The sequence below is a fragment of the Dipteris shenzhenensis genome, chromosome 23 (genome assembly GCF_047967505.1).
Source record: "Dipteris shenzhenensis isolate YYH24624 ecotype China chromosome 23, Dip_SZ_1.0, whole genome shotgun sequence".
Classification (NCBI taxonomy): Eukaryota; Viridiplantae; Streptophyta; class Polypodiopsida; order Gleicheniales; family Dipteridaceae; genus Dipteris; species Dipteris shenzhenensis.
The window spans coordinates 7772691-7792206 of NC_141618.1; the positions used below are offsets into that span (position 1 = coordinate 7772691).

The 19516-nt window shown below is 44.5% G+C and overlaps 1 protein-coding gene across 3 annotated transcripts in view; it reads left to right on the forward strand.

Moving 5' to 3' along the window:
* Positions 1 to 19516, forward strand: part of LOC147886941 (urea-proton symporter DUR3-like) — a 96663-nt gene that overhangs the window by 46864 nt on the left and 30283 nt on the right. For all 3 annotated transcript variants that reach the window (XM_087394449.1, XM_087394451.1, XM_087394450.1), the window contains exon 6: positions 12774 to 12861. In XM_087394449.1, coding sequence (XP_087250575.1) covers positions 12774 to 12861 — 88 coding nt within the window. The remainder of the gene's footprint in view (positions 1 to 12773; positions 12862 to 19516) is intronic.

Here is a 19516-nt window from a genome sequence, read left to right on the forward strand (position 1 = left end):
GAAGATTTCGATATAGGATGAGTAGATAGAGGAATCTATCGATGATCACTGAGGCAATCATAAAAGGACGAAAGGCCCCAATATTGAACCCATGCGAACAAAGATGAAAGTATGGCCTCGGTGGATAGATTCCAAATATCCAGAAGAGCTTGCCAAAGGAAGCAGTAGGGAATCTATCTTGAAGATGCTGCTGTAACAGAAGCAGGAAGTCATGAGTGGCAGGGCAGTTCCAAAAAGATGGATCAAGGATTCCAAACATCTGTGATAGATAGCAGGAGCAATATGTCATCGGGCTAGGAGTTGACCAAATGGAAATTATCCGCCCTGTTGGTGAAGAGGCAATCTACAGCTCCAAAGCAGTCGCAAACTTTTGCGCCACCACTTGGCACTGCGATGCATATACCAAATCTGATTTCCGTGATCTGAAATCCAAGGTGGAGACATCAAAACCTTGTTCAAACTGACCACCGTTATATTAGCCAATGGCAGAGGACGAGTGCCTGAATTCTAGCAATGCAGTGTGCAAAGAAAGATTGAAGCATTTGAGAAAGAGAATGTCGAAACTGTCTATAATGCAGCCTCAAACCATACTGTCTGACTGCCAATGGAAAATAGATTAATGTACCATCCGGATGTATCACATCACCCACTAACTGTATCCCTTTGAATGAAATGAAGTAAGAGCGACTGGGTTCTTGCAAAGCAATGGGAGGATCAAACACGTTCGACCAATGCAGACTTTCCGCACGCAAAGAATTACCCTCCAAGGAGGTGTGGCCTTGCCATTTGAGATGAGAAAGAATTTATTTCCAGTTGGAAAGCATTGTGGAGGAAAGTGGGCAACCCTTAACTTTGCCATCAATACGTCACAAAATAAAGTCCTATTGATTTGGATGCCTGTGCCCAAAAGCGGAAGTCAACTATAAAATCAAATGGCGCATCATAGCAGCCCAAGGCTGATCACCCTGCAGAAATTCCAGCATCATCTCTCCCTTATGTGCCAAAATGTGAATGTGAATATTTAAAATATTCAGACCACCATGCATTTTTGGCAAGCAGAGGCACTCCATAGAAAGTAATCTGATGCTCTTTATGGCCATGCTTGGAGCGCCAGAAGGTTTCCATAAGACTGGACATAAAAGATTGAAAATCGTTCTTGGTAAACATCATTAGAGGCAGGAAGAACCGTATATAAGCAATTAAAATGGATTGCATAATTTGGAGATGAACATTTAGTGGCCAGGTGGCCAACTTCCAATATTCCAGCTTCTTTTTAAGCTTTTCAAGCACCCAATCTATTTGCTGCCGACGAATGACCATCTAGCCCAATGGATAACCTAGATGCCAAACAAGCTAGTTGAGCAATACCATTTCCTCAGGACGTAGAGAGGAATGCCTGTCTTTAGCATGTAAAGGCAGAAGTTTAGATTTTTAAAAATTTATCTGCAAGCTAACAACCAATCCATTACAAGGATAGGGCATTCATGAGTTGCGAAAGAGCCTGCTCAGTATTTTTGGGTTTCGAAGAAGGAATCATCCGCATAAGCTTGTGCAAGCATGAAAGTGGAAAATGCACACACACACACACACACATTTTTTTAAAATAAAAAAAGTGAAAACTTTTAGTGCTTTATATTACAAGATAGCTATTCCAAGAAAAAAAACTGGTAAGCTGAAAGATTACACATGCACACACGCGAGCGCGCTTTTAAAAAAAAAAAGTGAAACCCATGTATTTCTATGTTACAAGAAGCAGTCCCTAGGGAACATGCAATTACAAACATCAGAAGATTTTAATATAAGACAAGTAGACAGAGGAATCTATCTGATGAACACAAAGGCAATCATAAAAAGATTGCTTGAGTGATATCCGGAAAAATTGAAACTTGGAGAAAGTGGAATCTCCAAGGACTCCATGATTTTTATCTTTCCACACATACATCTTTTTGGGGGGGGTAAAATGCAGTATTCATCATAGAAATTGTACATTCATAGCTGTTTCAAAACACACTGTTTTTTTGGGTGGAAAGAACTTTTCATTAAGAGACATTTACACTCATAGTTGTATCAAAGTGAGACAACCACTACTCATATGCTAAAAAAACAAAAAAAAGAAGCATATTGTAGCTACTCCAACAAAGAACAGCTAGAACAAGAAAACTAAAGACAGTGAAAGAACACTTCTAGCAGGGCCGCATAAAGATTTGCGCCTCCTACACGACGGAGCATACAGGGAGGAACGGAATAAATGATAAACATCCACAGTGGATTGTCCATATAGCTGAGAGTTACGGGCATGATATAAAGACCATAGAGACCAATTACGGCACCAACATAAAAACTGAATGTAGTCTAGAGTAGTGGTATATCTCCCAAACAACCAAAACTGCCTGCAAAAAGCAATGCTAGGGCAATTTGAATAAGTCCTCAATTTGGAAAGAAATTCACGGACAAGTCTCAAAACACACACACACTTTTTTTGGTGAAAAGAATTTTCTTTTATATCACAAAGTCACAATCCCAAAGCAGGATATGGTCAAAACACACACACACACACACTTTTTTTTGTAGTGAAAACTCTGAATGCTTTATATTTACAAGATAGCTAACAAGGAAAAAACTTGGCAAGCAAAAAAACCAGCAAGGTCTGTCCACCCAATCATCTCCCAAGGTAGGTGTGCAAGCCTGAATGCGTCCAAAAAACAAATCCTTCCGAGGTTCCTGCCCAAGCATGAGTCCCCTCACCACCACCTTACAAAGCAATGCCCTGCACTGCAAGTCCGGGTCAATGATATTAAGGTCCCCTTCACATGTAGGGAGAATAATGGTCTCCCAGGCCACCCTCACTGCAACATCTGCCGTGCCATCAAGTCCACTCCATAAAAAATTCCTGACTAGTCTAATGAGTTGAGTGATGCAATCCCTAGACCGGCACCAGCAAGAACACACAAACTAGGTGGTGGCCAAAAGAACCTGGTTCACTACCACAACTCTAGATACAAGGTCGAGTTTGGTTGAGCTTCAAAAAATTAGCTTTTTCCTTATACTCTCTAGTACTAGGGCAAATTGCTGTGCTAGAGAGATGCCCAATCCTACCTGGCATCCCAAATATCTGAAAGGAACACCCCTCTGAATCCAGGAAAAACCAATGTCAACTCCCCAGCTTGGAGTGTCCTCATCACTAATCCAAAAGCCAAAGGATTTATGCCAGTTAATGTGTGCCCCTGCAGTTGAACAAAAGATATCCAAGGCTGTCCAGAAAGAATCAAGTGACTGCGAAGAGGCCTCAATAAAAATAGCAGTGTCATCAGCCAACTTACAGTCAAGAAGCTCCTGCTCCTGTCTCAAGGGCAATCTCAGCCTATAAAGATCAGCCTGAGATCTAAGGAAGATACTCATAGCTTCTGCCACAAAAAGAAAGAGGAAGGGGGCTAAAGGGCATCTTTGATGAACTGACCTGGAAATCTGAAACCTGTCACCCCTTACCCCTCCGATCGAAACCTGGTTGTGGGCTGATCTGTAAAGGGAGGCCACCCCTCTAATCCATGCATCTGAAAATCCAAATCATAGAAGAGTGCCAGCTCACAAAGGCAAAATGATGCTCAGTTTTTTCAAGATGATCAGCCTTGGGCTACTATGATGCGCTCGTTACTTGTTCACATCACCACTCCTGCTTTTGGTTTTTGGCAACCCACGCAGTGGGATTTTCTTTTGGGTTGCATTAAAGGCAACATCAAAGGTTTCCCTATGGTTTCTCAGAGGTTTCTAGATTGGAAGCATATTCTTTCACACTTGGAATGGAATGGAAGAGACTCTTTACAGGGTAACTCTTTGTAAGCTGAGAGCATCCATTGGTCGCAGGTTTTTCTCCTCCTTTGGCTCAGCAGGAGCCCCGACACTCTTATTTTCTTAATACAAAAGGGATTTCCAATGTTGCTGATGTTCTTAAGGATGATGGCACTCTTTTATCTTTCCCTTTGGCTGGTGCAAAATATGGTTTGGGCATGCACTATCATCTGGTATGGCAAGTCATTACTCGAATGCTTCAGCCATTTCAGCCGGTACCGCCTCTAGAACTCCAAGACAGGCTTCAAGATTGGACTCTTCTTCCTTTATACTCGTCCATTCGTCCTTTGAAGCTGTCACATATAAGAGTTTCTTCTTTATATAAAGTTTTGTTATGACCACCCTCGGTGTCGGGCAGGGCCAATCACATTTGGGCATTGCGCCGTCCACTCAAATGGTGGAGAAAGAGATTGAAACAGATTTGGCATTCCAAGATTCCATTACGCCACCAGGTCTTTTTATGCTGTGTTCTATTGGGGGTCGTTCTGTCTGGACAGCTTTTATCATGCAGACATATTGCTCCAGCTATCTGTCATCGGTGTTTAGCTCTAAGGGAATCAATATCTCATATCTTTCGGTATTGCCCCATTTCAAATAATATCATGCCTGACATAAAATCTGATTTTCCTGAGAAGAAAGATTCCTAAAGTGACTCAGCTCTGTCAAAGACTAACACTTAGATTTTGCTTGAGCAACATTGTCTCCATGTAGCTTTTACCATAATTACGAATGACTGCCTGCATTCGTGTAACAAAAGCTTCCCAAGCAAAATCAATGCCAATGGCAGCCTGCTGAGATAGTGGTTGAACGGCATCTTTAACCAGAGCTTTATATGCTTCGTACTCCAAATACCTATTGTTGACAATAAACAATCTTTTGTGCATAAGCCTGTCATCAGGTATCTCATGGAGACCAATCCTCAACCACAAAGGGGCATGATCAGAATGTGTGAAAGTGTAATCTACCCATAAAGTGACACTGAGAAAATCATAGTGCTGAGGATCAACTCTATACCATTGATCCAACCAAGCCCGATAAGTTGATTGAGCATTGTGTTGAAATGTGTAACCAGGCATCATAGGCTGTGATTCTTTCCAGAGATCAATAAGAGGAAGCTGAGTCAATAAAGTAGACCGATTCCTAAGCTCAGAAGCTAACATGTGAGTGTGACCTAAAGTATTGTCACCTGGTTGAGGAGCATTGTTAAAATCTCCACAAATGAAGGCATGTTGTTTCCAGGGATAACTTTGCATATCAGCCCAAATCAAACCTCTGCTGTGAGAGAATTGTGGTGCATGGACCGATGTAAATTCAAAAACTTCCCCCTGTATAAGACATTGGATGATCATCCATCTACCTTGACTATCATTTAGAGCAACCACTGGCTGTAACTCATGTTTCACCAAGAAAACCACCCTTGAAAAAGAATGTTCTCCGGCATAAAAAATATCATAACAAAAAATGCCCATGATGACTAGCATACATATGCTGATTATGCTCTTGCAATGCAACTATATCAAACACACACACTTTTTTTGGGTGCAACCACTGTATTTATATTAAGAAAAGTTTTTACAATGAGAATAGTCTAAATATCACACACACACACTTTTCTTTTTGGTGAAATCCATGTATGTTTGCATGAGTAACATCCGGAAATATTAAAACTTGGGAAAAAAAGAATCTCCAAAGACTCAATGATACTATCTTTCCATAGAGTCCAGAGTCCCCAATATCGAACCCAAGTGAAAAAAAAGAGCAAACTCGTGTCTCCTTGGGTAATCCCAAAAAGCCAAAAAAGCTTGCCAAAGTAAGCAGTAGGAAACTGGGCTTGGAGACATTGCTGTAGAAAAAGCAAAAAGTCACGAGTCATAGGGCAATGTTTGCGTGCGTGGATGTGCGCGCGCACACACACATGCACAATTCTTGCTAGGCAATAGAACTTCCTGAAGGATCATGCCCCTTCTGGGATCCCAACAACCATAATGTGCTCACAACTAAACAACCAAAAACATTGCTGGCACCACATTACACCTAGGTAGACACGGAAAGTGAACTGGCTACAACTGCTTAGTAGTCTGTCATCATACCCAGAACGTTTCAATCACTTTCCACACCCCACCTTTATTGAGTCCAACTTTCCAGATAGGTGAAACACAATCTTTACTTATAAATATTAATGGAACCACAAATACGTCTAACAGGTAGTTCATGGACGCCCAAAGTTCATGAATATTGGGGTCCTCACTCTTGCTCCTTCCTAATTCATATTGGTAGTCAACTTGTATAGAGAGAAACCTCTACATGGCTTGACAAGACACTGTACGGATCATCATGTTCCTTTCATTTGGGCAATTACTTACCTGGAACATGCACGGACCTGCTCCAAACAGCCAAGGGTATTTGAAGGAATCCTATTAAAGGCTATAATAGGGATCAGTTATTTATATGGGATAAACAGATTGGCACATTCACAGAGGTCCGAGTCCACCATCCTCTCACTTGGTCAAAGGTAGGCTTATCCATACACTCACATAAAAGTTTTCTTTCGGCACAAGAATTTTATTGACAAAAATTAATGACTCAAAAGTCAACACTTTCCTTAACCTTTCCTTAACCTTTCCATCTCCTTGATCACCTGTGGCTTTGCACGGTGATCTAAGAAAGCAACCTCTAGAACCCAACACCCAACCATAGAGCTCCTCAAGCGCACTCCCATGTACTAGAGAGCCTTCCCATGCTTCTACTTGCTGGCCATCTACGCTCTGTTTGACAGTGAGTTAGTTGGTTGTGTGAATCTTTGCTGCTCCCTTCAGGGCATGTCTTTGCCCTTTGCGTGACACCGTTTGGCCTGGTATTTCGCATTCTGCTTACTAGGCCTTTTGGACCTTTCTCTGTGTGCTTTTAGGGGCCTAGATGAGCCCTTTCTAAACCCATTTTCTAAACCCATTGGACTACCTTTTATGTCGTTGGGCTGCCTTGTTGTAGCAAAAGTCTTGTCATGGGATCTTCGTAGATCCCTTGACCCCTTTTTGGTGCCCCCTTTTTTTCTTTTGGTCACTCTTCCTCTCCTTTTAGCCGGCCATTTGCTCTTGTACCATGATGGGGTTAGGACCACACCAAGGCCCCTTTTTCCAACACCCCCCATGGGCCTAACACCCGAATGTAGAACTGCTAGCCAGGTCTGATACACTGATCACCCACTGGGTTAGCCTAACACATCGCGGCCACCCACTATCGGGCCGGGTCAACCATCAACAACACCTGGGCATCACCTGACGATTGCCCCAAACTTAGGGCCAGAGCCACCAATGCAGAGTTCACTGATGCAGGCCACCAATTCCCGCGTCAGTCATCAAATCATGGACAACACGTACACAGCACGCGAGGGTCATCACTTCCCACGTGTGTAGCAGCCAGAGAACCGCACGCAGCTTTCCACAAACAGTCACTGCCATTACTTCTCAAATTGTCACACGCGTAGAGGAATAGAATCACCACAGTACGTAGGCTAGCCGCCTGCTCTGATACCATGTTAGAAATGTTGCCACATGGCACAAGGAGCGCTGAGTACGGGGGGTCCCACTCCCCCGCCTCCTAGCCACGCAAGCCTCCCCACTACCCAAAAAGAGCCGGCTAGGATTATGGGGAGGGTCTCAAACCCTTCTTTATATCCCAAGATTCCTGTAACTATCCCATGCTTATGGGATTTCTTTCCCTTCATATATCCACGTGTCACCTGTGCGTGCCAAGGGCCTCTAAGACCCCTCTATTTCTTTATTTGTCCATAGTACCATGAGGGGGTTAGGACCACACCAAGGCCTCTTTTTCCACAGGTGACACATAGGGACACCTCAAAGAAACTCTACAATTATAAGTCGGAGATATGGAGTTGTGCTCCTCCCATCCAGACTTCAAGATGGTGAGTTGCGCTCCTCTTGTCCAGTCTTCTTGCTATCATCTCCCCTGCGAGCCCCTAGACTTGATGCTGTCTCTCCCTCTCTCACCCTGTTGCTCTTCCACTCCCTCTCACCCTGTTGTGCTGTCACGCTGCCTATTCCTGATTCACCTCAGGTCGTTCCCTTGGTCGAGGCTAGGGGTGATGCTCCTTTAGGTTCTCTTCTAGACCTTGCCATCCCATCTGAGCAAACCCCTTTCACATGCGCTCTTCAAACACCATTCATTGATAGTGGGAAGGATGTGGCTCAAGCCTCATAGACAAGGATTTTACGGATTCCTACGCCGTACTTGGTTCGAAGGTTTGCTGATTTCGAAGAGAGAGATTTTGTGTCCTCTACTTTTTTCCCCAAGAGGAATGAACTTTCTATTAATGTTTAAATGATGCCATACAAATCAGCTTTTCTGAAAGGAGCTAATAAAGATGAGTACAAAGAAAAGATGGCTGTCAGAAAGAAACCAGCCTGTCCTGGAGAACCCAGCTCATTGGCTAGGGAATCTTTGAAAACAAGGGCTTAACAGCCAGGGTGGGGGTCTATACATCTGGTGAACGCCTCGCTTGGTAAGAGTGTAGAAAATGCATGCAAGCCGAAACACTCCCTTGTTTGTGGTTGCTCTCGATTTTGGAGTCTTGCGCTCTAAGATGACTTGGAGCGTATAGATAATGTCATGCTAAATGGTGACAAGAGTGGCTCACGGATAGACCTATTGGCCTCCCATCACCAAACTACAAAACGGGCCACCCAAATGTTCCGAGTGGTAATGCTAGCTACCATCTCCCAAACACTGATGCCTCTATCTTGAGAACCTGCTACCCATGAATCATGTAAGCTAGGGAAGAAATATCAATAGAGAAGGCATGGCCCCCCTTCCTCAGCCATGCGACCATCCATCCCCTCTGTGAAATCGCTTTGCATCCTCTGCGTATTGGCAACAATCCAAAGAGCACCCGCCTAGATCCTCTGTGCTGCAAGGGAGTCCCAAAGACAGTTCGGGTTTGTCTCTAGATCTCTATTTGCATGGTAGTGGGATTTGTCGTCTACACGCATCTGTTCTAGGCAAGGTCGAGTGGATAGATTTCCATCCTCTCCACTATTCCAAGGGATCATCCATGGAGGAGAGAGTTGTTTTTGAAACCTAGGTCATTTAAGATTTTTCTGCCTTCTTCCTCTTGTCGATGAGGATTGTTAGCTGAAACATACAAGGACTGCACATAGCTATTGATTTTCATGCCTTCCTTCTTTAGTAGATCTTGACACGCATGCCAGAGATGATGCCAGATTTAGAGTTTGGCAGGTATTCCAGCATTTTCACAAAAGTGAGATCCTGTGGAATGTCATCATAAAAAACAGCAGTGAGTTTGGGCACTTCTTATAAGATTTTGGCCAAATCTATCAGTTTACGTTTGCAGCCCATTCTTCGAGATCTCATTCACGGTAGGTAGATGGGCTTTGTGCATGGTTGAAGCATTTTTTATAATATCTTTACAGTTTGGGACGCTTCAAAGTGGCTAGGTAGATTGGCTAGAGGCTCACTACTCTACTTTGGTCTTTGAGAAAGCTTATGACAGAGTAGATTAGGGATCAGTCTGATAGGGATTTTGAGGTCAGTTAGACAGGGGTGCCCGCTTGCCCATTTTCTTTATTTGTTTGTGGTTAAAGCAATGAACATTTTCGTGAGATCTCAAGCTGACATCATTGGGCTGAGACTTCCCTTGAAACAAGATGAGGAGATCTTGGACAGTGAGCTTGCAAATGACACTGTTGTTTTTTTGGATGACATTCCACACAATCGCACTATCCTTGTATTTATTGCCTTGGATTTATTTTGTTTTGCAGTTGGGGCACATATCAATTGGAAAAAATCCAATGACTTTTGGATACTTGGGCTGCTAGTTAGTATGGGTATATCTCCCTTTGCAGCAATTTGCTTTTGTGTTGGAGAGTATCATGAGAAAAGTCCTATTTTGGAGTTAAGCTTTTAGGGTGGTGGTTGGTAAGCATGTACTACTAGCCATTCAAGGGATTGCTTCACTCAGCTCAAAAGGCTTGTAAGCAATTTTTATGGAATGGTCTAGATGGTTTGGTAAACACTAGGGTGGCTTTGGAGACTGTGATCCTCCCACGCGGGAAGAGGACCCCCTCAATGTCATTGACCTAGACTTGAAGTGCAAGATTGTAGTTTGGGGGGGGGGGTTCATGGAAAGATTTCTTCAGCCGATGCATATAGTGCTGTTCTCCTCCCACGGGTGGGGATTTGATGGATAACACCAGATGGATTTTCACGTTAGCTCAACTTAGGGTTCCTTCCTTCCCTTCTATGGTTGCTATCTTGAAAGCTTAGGGAAGCTTTAAGAGTGGTCTTTGGAGAGTTCCCCTATCTTGAAGAGATTGATAGGTAGCCCCTCATGTGGAAGGACAGTATAATTGATGATCATGGCAAACTACTTGGCACCTCTCATTATATGCAATGGTTCAGATGGGAGAGAGGCCTAACTTCCTCTATTCTTGGAAGGATTTCAAAAACCTTCAAGATGATCTAAACTTCAATTAGTAAGCCACTTGAGAGGAACTGCAAGGAATATTCAGTAGATTGATGTAGCCTACCCATGGATTGGGTTCATATAGGTGAGGCCTACTTTTAGCTCTACTTGGCTTGAGGCTTTTACAAGGACACGTATCCCTCTATAGATCATAGGATTACGATGAGAATCGAACAGGGATGCCTTGGTATTCGATGTTCACTCTTGGGGGCAAGTTGTCTAGGTCTAGAGATGGAGATATCCTTGTGGAGGTTGCTTTTCAGCCTGTTAGGGTTTTAGGTCATGTGGAGCAATGTTTCTTGGTTTTTGGATGGAACAAGACCAAAACCTGGATTACATACCCTTGGATTCACGGACAATTTGGATATATAGAGGTATCCCCATAAAATATCTGCAGTGGGAATCCCAGGAAGTGGGAGTGGATTGATGGAGGCACTGAGAGAAGAGCCTCCTATTCTTTTGCTACATGGTTTTTGCTACATGGTTAGTAATGATAGGAAGCTTCAGCTCAGCCTCAGCCGTGGCAAGAAGCCCACCAGAGCTCCTGGTTTGGAAAATTTTCAGATTTCTGCTGACCTGCAAAAATTCTTTTGAAAGAGACTATGGAAATCCCTTAGGAAATGAAAAATTACTCTTTTCTATTGGCTTTATATTCTGGGGAAATTGTGTGAACCACTGCCGGTCCATGTTTGGGGTAGACTCTACTTGTCCTTGTTGCCTTTTTGTTGAGGAGTCTATTGACTATTGTCTTTGGGATTGCAGATAGGCAAGGGTTATTTGGAAGGGGATTGCTAGTCTTTTGAGCACTTTATTCTTTATCCCTTCTTTATGACTTGGGGTTTGGTGGCTTGGCTCTCTCCGAAGATCTTTTATGAGAGGCATGACTCTTCATGGGCTCTTTCAATTGGACGACATTTAGTGGAATTATGCTCTCTAGATGATGTTCTTGGCCTCCCTTACAGACCTACACATGCCGTGGTGGACACTTCTTGGGAGATTTTGGCGAGCATTTACAATTAGACTACTGCATGTTAAACATGGGTTCAAAGTTTCCATGGCAATTTGTGTGTGATCGGGTTCAAAGTTTCCATGGCAATTTGTGTGTGATCCGGTTCATAGCTAGAAAATGCTGCTCACTATGATGTTGACGCATCAAAAGGGCATCTCTGAAACATGGATGGGAGAAGGCCCTGCATAGGAATTGTCAAAGGTATTTGCTGCTGCTGCGGCATTTGACAAAGAATTGGTTTAGTTGTCTGACAAAGTGCATCTGTAGTGTTGCAGACAGGAGTCACTAGCAGTTTGGTGCTGGTAGAGTCCTTTCAGTACCTAATCATAGTTGTGCTAGGAAAATTGGGTAATGAGAGCCAGAAGTGCTGGCTTTTATGGAGGTCGTAAGAAAGGCAGGAAGGGAGGAAGGGGGTAAGGAAGAATGAAAATAGGGCGTGTTTCGGGGGGGGGGGGGGGGAGGGGTGGGCGTGGTAAGGAGACTATAGCTGCAAGGCTGATGAATTATAGGAAGGGCCAGGGAGCCTTGGTTTGGGCTTATAGAACCTAACAATTAGGCGGGGGGATGACCCGCAAGGGCCACTCATTAAATAATCAATTAATGGAGAATGAGAAACAGATTTGACTAATGATGATTGGCATATCAAAATTTGATGCCTTCTAATTAAGAAACTGAGTTTTCATAAATTATGGGTAAAGGGCTGCTATAGGGCAGATAGTGCAATAGTGAATCAGAAGGGTTATGGTTCTTTGCATACCACTGGGTTTCCCTTTTGCTTATGGATGTCTGTAGCTAAAACCATTCATAAAAAGCAAGGACGATTTTCAAGGAAGCATGATTATTCTGCCAAGATTAAATCTACATGTCAAAGATGATACTTCATACCAAAAGATAAAGTTAAAGAAAATGCCACAATTTTGACAGCCTAAGAAGTTGGGTACTCACAAGTATTTGGTTGCTTTCATGGTCCTTCTGATGTCTGCCTTTAATTTGTATCCAACATGCACACCATCTTCTCTTATAATGGGAAGGGTGTGGTGTAAAGCAAGGATAGCAGGCTGAAAGATGATGTGGAATGCCTTGAAATCCCCCCTGTTTGAAGTCTGCTATTTTGTGTAAGCTGTCAAAACAAAGGTCTACCTTGTTCAGATAGAATTTGATGGCGGGCATCACAAGGTGATGGTAATAAACTTTCCACCCTGAGGTAGGCATTGCAATCAACATGTAGATCTTGGTAATTAGGCACTAATGAGTTATTACAATTGCTTGATGTGATTAGGTGATATAACTTTCGAGTCTCGACAGATGCACCCTTAGCTTGACAAATTCTTTTTTAGGTGCAATAATGCTTTCACAACTCAAATTTGTGTATGTATGCTTGTTATAACTATGTACTGACTTGCACATTTTCAATTTCAGGTGTTTTTGTACCTTTGTTACCTGAACAACCTTTTTGTCTGTGCCATTTTATTTATTGGCTCCGGAAATGCACTTGCTGCAGCCACAGGTGCGTTTTAAAATTAGTGTCGTCAACACATTTCCAGTCATGGAATGAATGCTAGGATGCAGTTTTAAATTGGTGTTGTCATTGCGTTTCTAGTCATGATATGAATGCTAGGCTGCATGGTTTTTCATACATGTTGGTATTATGAAACCACGAGTTGTTCTACTTTATGGTAAGAGTTACATTTCATAACTTTGTTTTCTCAGTTATTGAAATTGCTTTAGTTTTAATTCACATCTAAACAATAAAATCTTGCAGAATAAATCAATGTGATAATATGGAGCTCTTCAAGGACATTTAAAGGCATGCAAGAGGTGGCTTAGGATCCACCTGCAAGAAATGACAGGCAAATGATTGGCTAGACTTCATATGGAAGCAAGAAATGGCAGGCTGATGGCATTTAGTTATAGGTGTGTTGATGTTGGTGGTCAACATCTCTTGATGTCACATTGTAGAGAGAGAGGGCCTTGTTTGTGGGTGCGAGAGGTTAGGGTAGGCTGAGTGAGGGCCTGTGTTGTGGGGTGTGCCCGCCCGCTGTGAGGGTAAAGCGGGGTAGGGCAGATCTGCCTGCTGTGGGTCCACCTAACCTTGGTCACTGGTGGGTGCCATGGGTCAGCCACTGCGGTGGTGCACTTTGCTGAGCAGTGTTGAGGGTCTGTGTGGCTGCCACTGGAGCTGCAGACCTGCCCTTATGAGGCCTTGATAGGCTGAGGTGTTGGTCGGCCACCTTGCCCTGTCGGCCACCTTGCCCTGTTGGTTGGCCCATAGACAGGGGGTTCAGACCCCTCTATTTGGCTGCGTGGCAGTCTGTTAGAGGGCCGGAGGGGGTCGGCCCTCTTGGAGCAGCTCTGTCGGGCAGAGGGGCAGGGGAGCACCCCCAATAGGCTGCATGGCAGCCCTCCCATAGGGCAGATGCACTACTGAGCGGCTCGTTGTTGGATGTAGATATGGGCTGCCTTGTGTGGTGAGTCGTCTATTGCAGCGAGGAGGCAACTATGAGGCGATGAGTGTTGGAGGTCTAGCACTCGTTGATGCGTTGGTTGAAGTTGAAGCTGGCTGTAGATTCACTGGCATGTCTAGACCGGTCCACTAGGAGAGGCTGCTGCAGTGTAGAACTGTAGAAGCTACAACATAGAAGTGTAGAAGCTCTATGTCCCGAAGCATGCTAGAGGAGTGTGTCAAGGATGCTAGCCACTAGCTGATGAGAACCGTGGCCAAAGCTGTGAGCGCAGCTGAGTTTTGATAGGTTTTCCAAGGCATCTTGCATAGCTTGGAGACTATGCATTCGCTTGAAGCAAGCCGTTGGGGGTGCTATTGTTGCATGCTTGCTACCTCAGACAGTCCCGGTGCTCAAGGACTCCTTGGAGAAGTCTCGGCTTTCCCTTCTTCTCTTTCGATACAAACCTTTCACTCAAAAACTCTCAACATGGAAGGAAGCTATCTCTTTCTCTCCCTATAGGAGAAGAATCAAATCTCTCTCTCTCTCGGAAGGTAGAGTAGAAGAACAAACTCACAAATCTCTCACAAGAAGAGCTACTCACTCTCACGGAAGAATGAACGGAATAGAGAGAGAGAATCCCTCAATGAAACTCTCACAAAATGAATGGACGGAAATTCCTGTCACATGAACGGAAATCTTTCATCAACGGAATGAAAGATAGAAACCTCTCAATCATTCTCTCACACTCTCAAGGATCACAATGCCTCAGTGGAAGGCAAGGGAGCTCTGATACCATGACAAAATATGAAGAGGGGAGAGGAGAAGAGTGGAGATGAGGAGAGAGGGCACAGCTAGAGAGCGCACCACAAATGAATAACTGTACACTAGATTTAGTTGAAAAAATAGAATATATACAAACCCTTTTAGGGTTAGGGTTAGGGGATCTAACCCTTTCCTTTATAGCACTCTATAAGGTTAGTGCTATGCACATATGATCACGTGATGGTGCTATGCACACATGATCACATGATGTTGAGCGTGAACTCTCAACATGTGGTTATGCTATATGCATTTGCCTACTCAAATTTGAGCATATATATAAACTTTTGTAATGGTGATATTTTAGAATTTCGAAGGTTGTGTTGGTTCCTAGGTAAAGCAATAACAAGCCACGGAGTAGAGGCATTACGTGTCCACCAAAATCAAGCTATATTGTGCCAATGTATGGTTTATTTGGATGGTGGCAGGTTAGTGGAACCTGACCTTGGAGCCTAGACTACCAGACAGATTCAACACTTTTGCACTAATCTTTTTTAAAACATATATTATGTACACCCATATAATGAAAATTTTCTACCCTTAATTGAGCATCATGTGCCGTGTTGTTAAACAATTTTATTTTTTAAACACACACACACCCAAAACTTGTTAACCCTTGGCTGGGTTAACCATGTGCCACATTGGTAATCATTGGTTGGGTTAGCTCATGCCATGTGCCATGTTGCTCACTAAACTCTTATCAAGGCTGAGGTGCCTCAGTTGGCTCACCTAGGGCAGAGGGGGAGCCCTCTTATAGGGCTGTGTGGCAGCCCTTGTAGGCTGGAGGGTGGGGTCGGCCCACCTCAAGCTGGCTGGTCGGCCCCTAGAGCAGGGGGTCGGCCCCCTTGTTGCAGCCGACTAGGGAGGGGAGGCTGCTTATATATAGGTCCCCCCTTCCCTCACTTGTTGTTATCCAAAAAGATTACTTCATTAAGTATGAATGAAAACCGCAAGAGCAAGCTCTAATGTGGGAGTACGTCATGCCATGCATGAGAAAAAAATCGGCTCAAAACGAGCCACGGAGCGAGGTTCTTCTCCACCCCCTCAGAATCGTGTTATCTTGCTCGTGCTTCCTATACATATGGGGCTTGGGCTACAGGACTACTACACCAAGCCGACACCACTAGTGATCGAACTCGGAGGAGGAGAGGAAAATGCCTTCTTTGAAATTAGATTTGTTGCAGACTCTTGGGAGGTAGTTGTAGAGAAACTTGAAATTTTTATAAAAGAGCAAGGAAGAATAGGGCAAAATTAGATCTCAGAGGATGGATAAAATTCAAGAAAGATTAAGGGATTAGAAGCCCTGGCCAGGTTAGAGGATATGGATGCATAGGTTGAGCTATTGGTAGCCAGAAAAGAGCTTAAAAGATAGGAACAAATTATGCTAAATGACACCAAGATATACTTCAGAGAAGGTGGGCAGGAACAAAAATCCAAGGTGGAGGCTGAAAGTGCCACCTCAACCCTAAAGGAGACTCAAAGAAGAAAGGAGATCCTCTCCAAACTCTGAAAAAAGTACCTCTCCTGGCTATAGCTCCTCTGGAGGATCCCTGCATGCTCGCCCAGATGGCCACCAATGTGTGTATATATCAGTCCATATATTGGCCATCTAATGGGAAGGGTGAACTTGGGAACCCTCCATCGCCTCCGTACATCAAGCCCTCCAAATATGCCAAGCTGCAATGCTAGCCAAGATCTCCCATGATGTGTCCACCCAGGCATGAGCAACTCTGAAAGGATCAAAGGGAACATCCTGGAGAGAACAAGACTTCACAGAGTGTCGTCGTATATGAAGGTTGAGTCTGAGTCATGTCCCTTCAAAAAAAAATTTGAGGGCCAATAAGAGATAACCATGCCACTGATCCCCACGTCATGAAGAAGGACGTTCTATGAAATATGCTAAAAGTCCTAGCAACACCCTTCCAGATCATCCTTACCTGTCTGCACTCGATTGACTCAACTACTGCGTGGCATCGAGGACAAGTAGGGTCAACCCCGAACCTTTTTGTCTCTTTTTCATATCTAGTGTCTGGCTCTCCAAAATGAGATATGCCCAAATGGGCTCTCTCTTTGAGAGCTTCGAACTAACCATTTGCTCTTTAACTACCTTCTAATCTTTAATGCAATCTTTTTTTTTTCCCAAAAAGAGACTTCTATTAAGTATTAAAGAAAACCGTTAGAGCAAGCTCCATACAGGATACACCATGCAATGCATGAAAAGCTCAAGAGCCAAAAAGAAAGAATTGGGGCTGATAGTGCCATCTCAATCTAGTAGAAACCTCCAAGAAAAAGGGAGAACCCTTCCAAACTCGAAGAAAAACAGTCCTTCTAGAAGAGGCTGCCCGTGAAGGGCTCTGCATGCTAGCCCAAATGGCTATCAAAGTGTGAACCGTGTCAGTCCAAATACCCGTGAACACCTGTGAAGGGTGTATCTGGGTGCCATCCAAGGCCTCTGTACATCTGACTCTCCAAATGTGCCAAGAGAAAATGCTAGCCAAGATCTCCCAAGAGGTGTCCACTGAAGCATGAGAACCCCTGAAGGGAGGAAGTGGTACATCCTGAAGAGAGCAGGGCTCTATCACCTAGCGGCAGACCGAGAGTGCCCAAGAAGAAGGCTCACCCTCATAAAACACCTGGGGCCTAGTAAGGGATAACCATGCGACCGAGCCCCAAGTCATGGAAATTTTAATGCAAATTTCCCATCTAACATTTGGGATTTTCCTCTGGTTTTTGTCCCTTCTTCACAGAAGGATTCCAATGTCTCCAAGTTTAGTTAATATTGTTTTGGATGAATTCCAACAGAAAATAAAGTAAATGATGGAGGGTAGAAAAGTAGGTTTAAGGAAAGTTTTCATCTTTCAAGATTTCTCCTCAATTTATTCAGTAACCCCAACTCCCTTAGGGACGTGTTAGGGGTTTTTGTACTGGCAGCATGTATTGTGTCTTTTTGTGATTTGTTTGGAGCGTGAGGCCCTACACAGATATTCAGATGATTCAGTCTCTCTTTCATGGACTGTTCATCATTTGAGGAGCTTATTCATTTCATCAGCAAATTGCTGGTTGACTAATCTTTCATCCTAAAGTCTTATACCTTCAATATCTCCTTTCTCGCCCCAAGAAATCAAGAGCAACCGAAAGAGCAATGGTGAGTGGGCAATGTTACGTACAAGGCTTTAGATGAGTCCATTTGGAGCAATCTGGCTCTCGAGCAAACCAACAAGGCTGCTAAGCGTCTTCTAAAAATTTAGTCCCAATCTCATGTCATCCATGCTCTGAACCTGTCTTATCAAATTTTACATTCAAAAGATATGCCTACATTTTGCCTTTTAGTATATTACAGACCCTCCTAGTGGTTAGCAATTGCTTCTAGGATTTATCATCCCTTAATGAAACCTTTCTATTCCTCTCTAATCCACCCCTGTATTTTGTCCCTCAATCTCAAAGCCAATGCCTTGGCAAAAGTTTTGCAGCAAGTGTTCATCATAGTTATAGGCCTTCACTTCTCGAGTTCCCCTCGGCCCCTTGTTTGGAATGAGGTTAATCATTTCTGTTTTGATGGCTAGGTTAACCTTGCCAACTTCAAGAATTTTCTCCAAAATCGCAGCAGCTTATAGTCAAGAGTATCCTGGAAAGGGTTGTAGAATTTAAGAGGAAGCTCCTACAGTTATTTGCAATTGCTATTTTGGGAATGCTTGCTTCAGTTTTTCAACTGTTATATCCTTTCTAGATATTGCAATTGACTCCACCCTGCTTGTATAAGGCCTGATTTCTTTTCGTCTCACAAAATGTTGTGGATGTGTTTCTTAATGACCTGCAAAATTGCACTGTCTGAAGAGGTAAATCCTCCTTCATGCCCGCCAAGTTGGAAAACTTCTCCTGCTTAAACTTGGCAGGAGGTTTGGTTAGGATATCAGCCACCCGATCTTTGTCTGACAATAGGTATGTTCAAATTCATAGCTCAAAATCTTTTCCTGATATAGACTGATGTTGTATCTCAATGTGCTTTGTCCAAATGTGAAATAACATCAAAATCCAAGCACTGCTCCTCCGCGTATGAGCTGCCACTCCCTCCTCTCAGCCTAGCCTCTACCTCAGCCCCCTCCTCCTCCCTCTCAGCCCCTCCCTCTCAGCCCCGTCACCCTCTCCTCCCTCTCTCCCGACTGCTACCCCCCTCCCTCTCCTCCCTCTCAGCCCCATCTCCCTCCCGCCCTCCCTCCCTCCCTCATCTCCCTACCCCTCCTCCTCTACCCCCGCCTCAGCCCTCCCCCCCGGCCTCTTCTTCCCCCACCTCAGGCCCTCCCCCCCCGCCTCCTCTTCCCCCGCCTCAGCCCCTCCCCCCCCACCTCCTCTTCCCTCCGCCTCAGCCTACCCCGCCTCCTCTTCCCCCCCCTTCAGCCTGCCCCGCCTCTTCCCCCCTGCCTTCCTTGCCCCTTGCCCCTCCTCCCCCTCTGCCTCCTCTTCTCCTCGCCTCAGCCTTCCCCTCTCCCCCTTCAGCCCACCCCCGCCTCTCATTGCCCCTCCTCCTCCTTCAGCCTTCAGCCTCTCCCACCCCCTCCTGGCGGCCCTTCTCCCCCCCCCGCCACCCCATCAGCTCCTGTGCGGAAGGACCCCATTGTGTTTGAATCAGCCTTACCATCTTGATTGACGATGGCTCAAACCTTCAGCCAATCCTCGCCCACTCCCACCGGCCGCGAAAACCATCACATTCTCAAAAGACAAGTTGTAGCAGCTCAGAAAAGATACAGAGTAGGAGAGCTCGACATCGCTCTTTGCTCGCATCCATGGGTCCCACCCTTCCAGATTATAGGCCATGGACTGGATGCTCGCGGCTTTACCTGGAGACCTCGCAGGGCACCTCACAGATGTTTGTCTGCTTGGTCGAGGTTTCTTTTAGGTTGT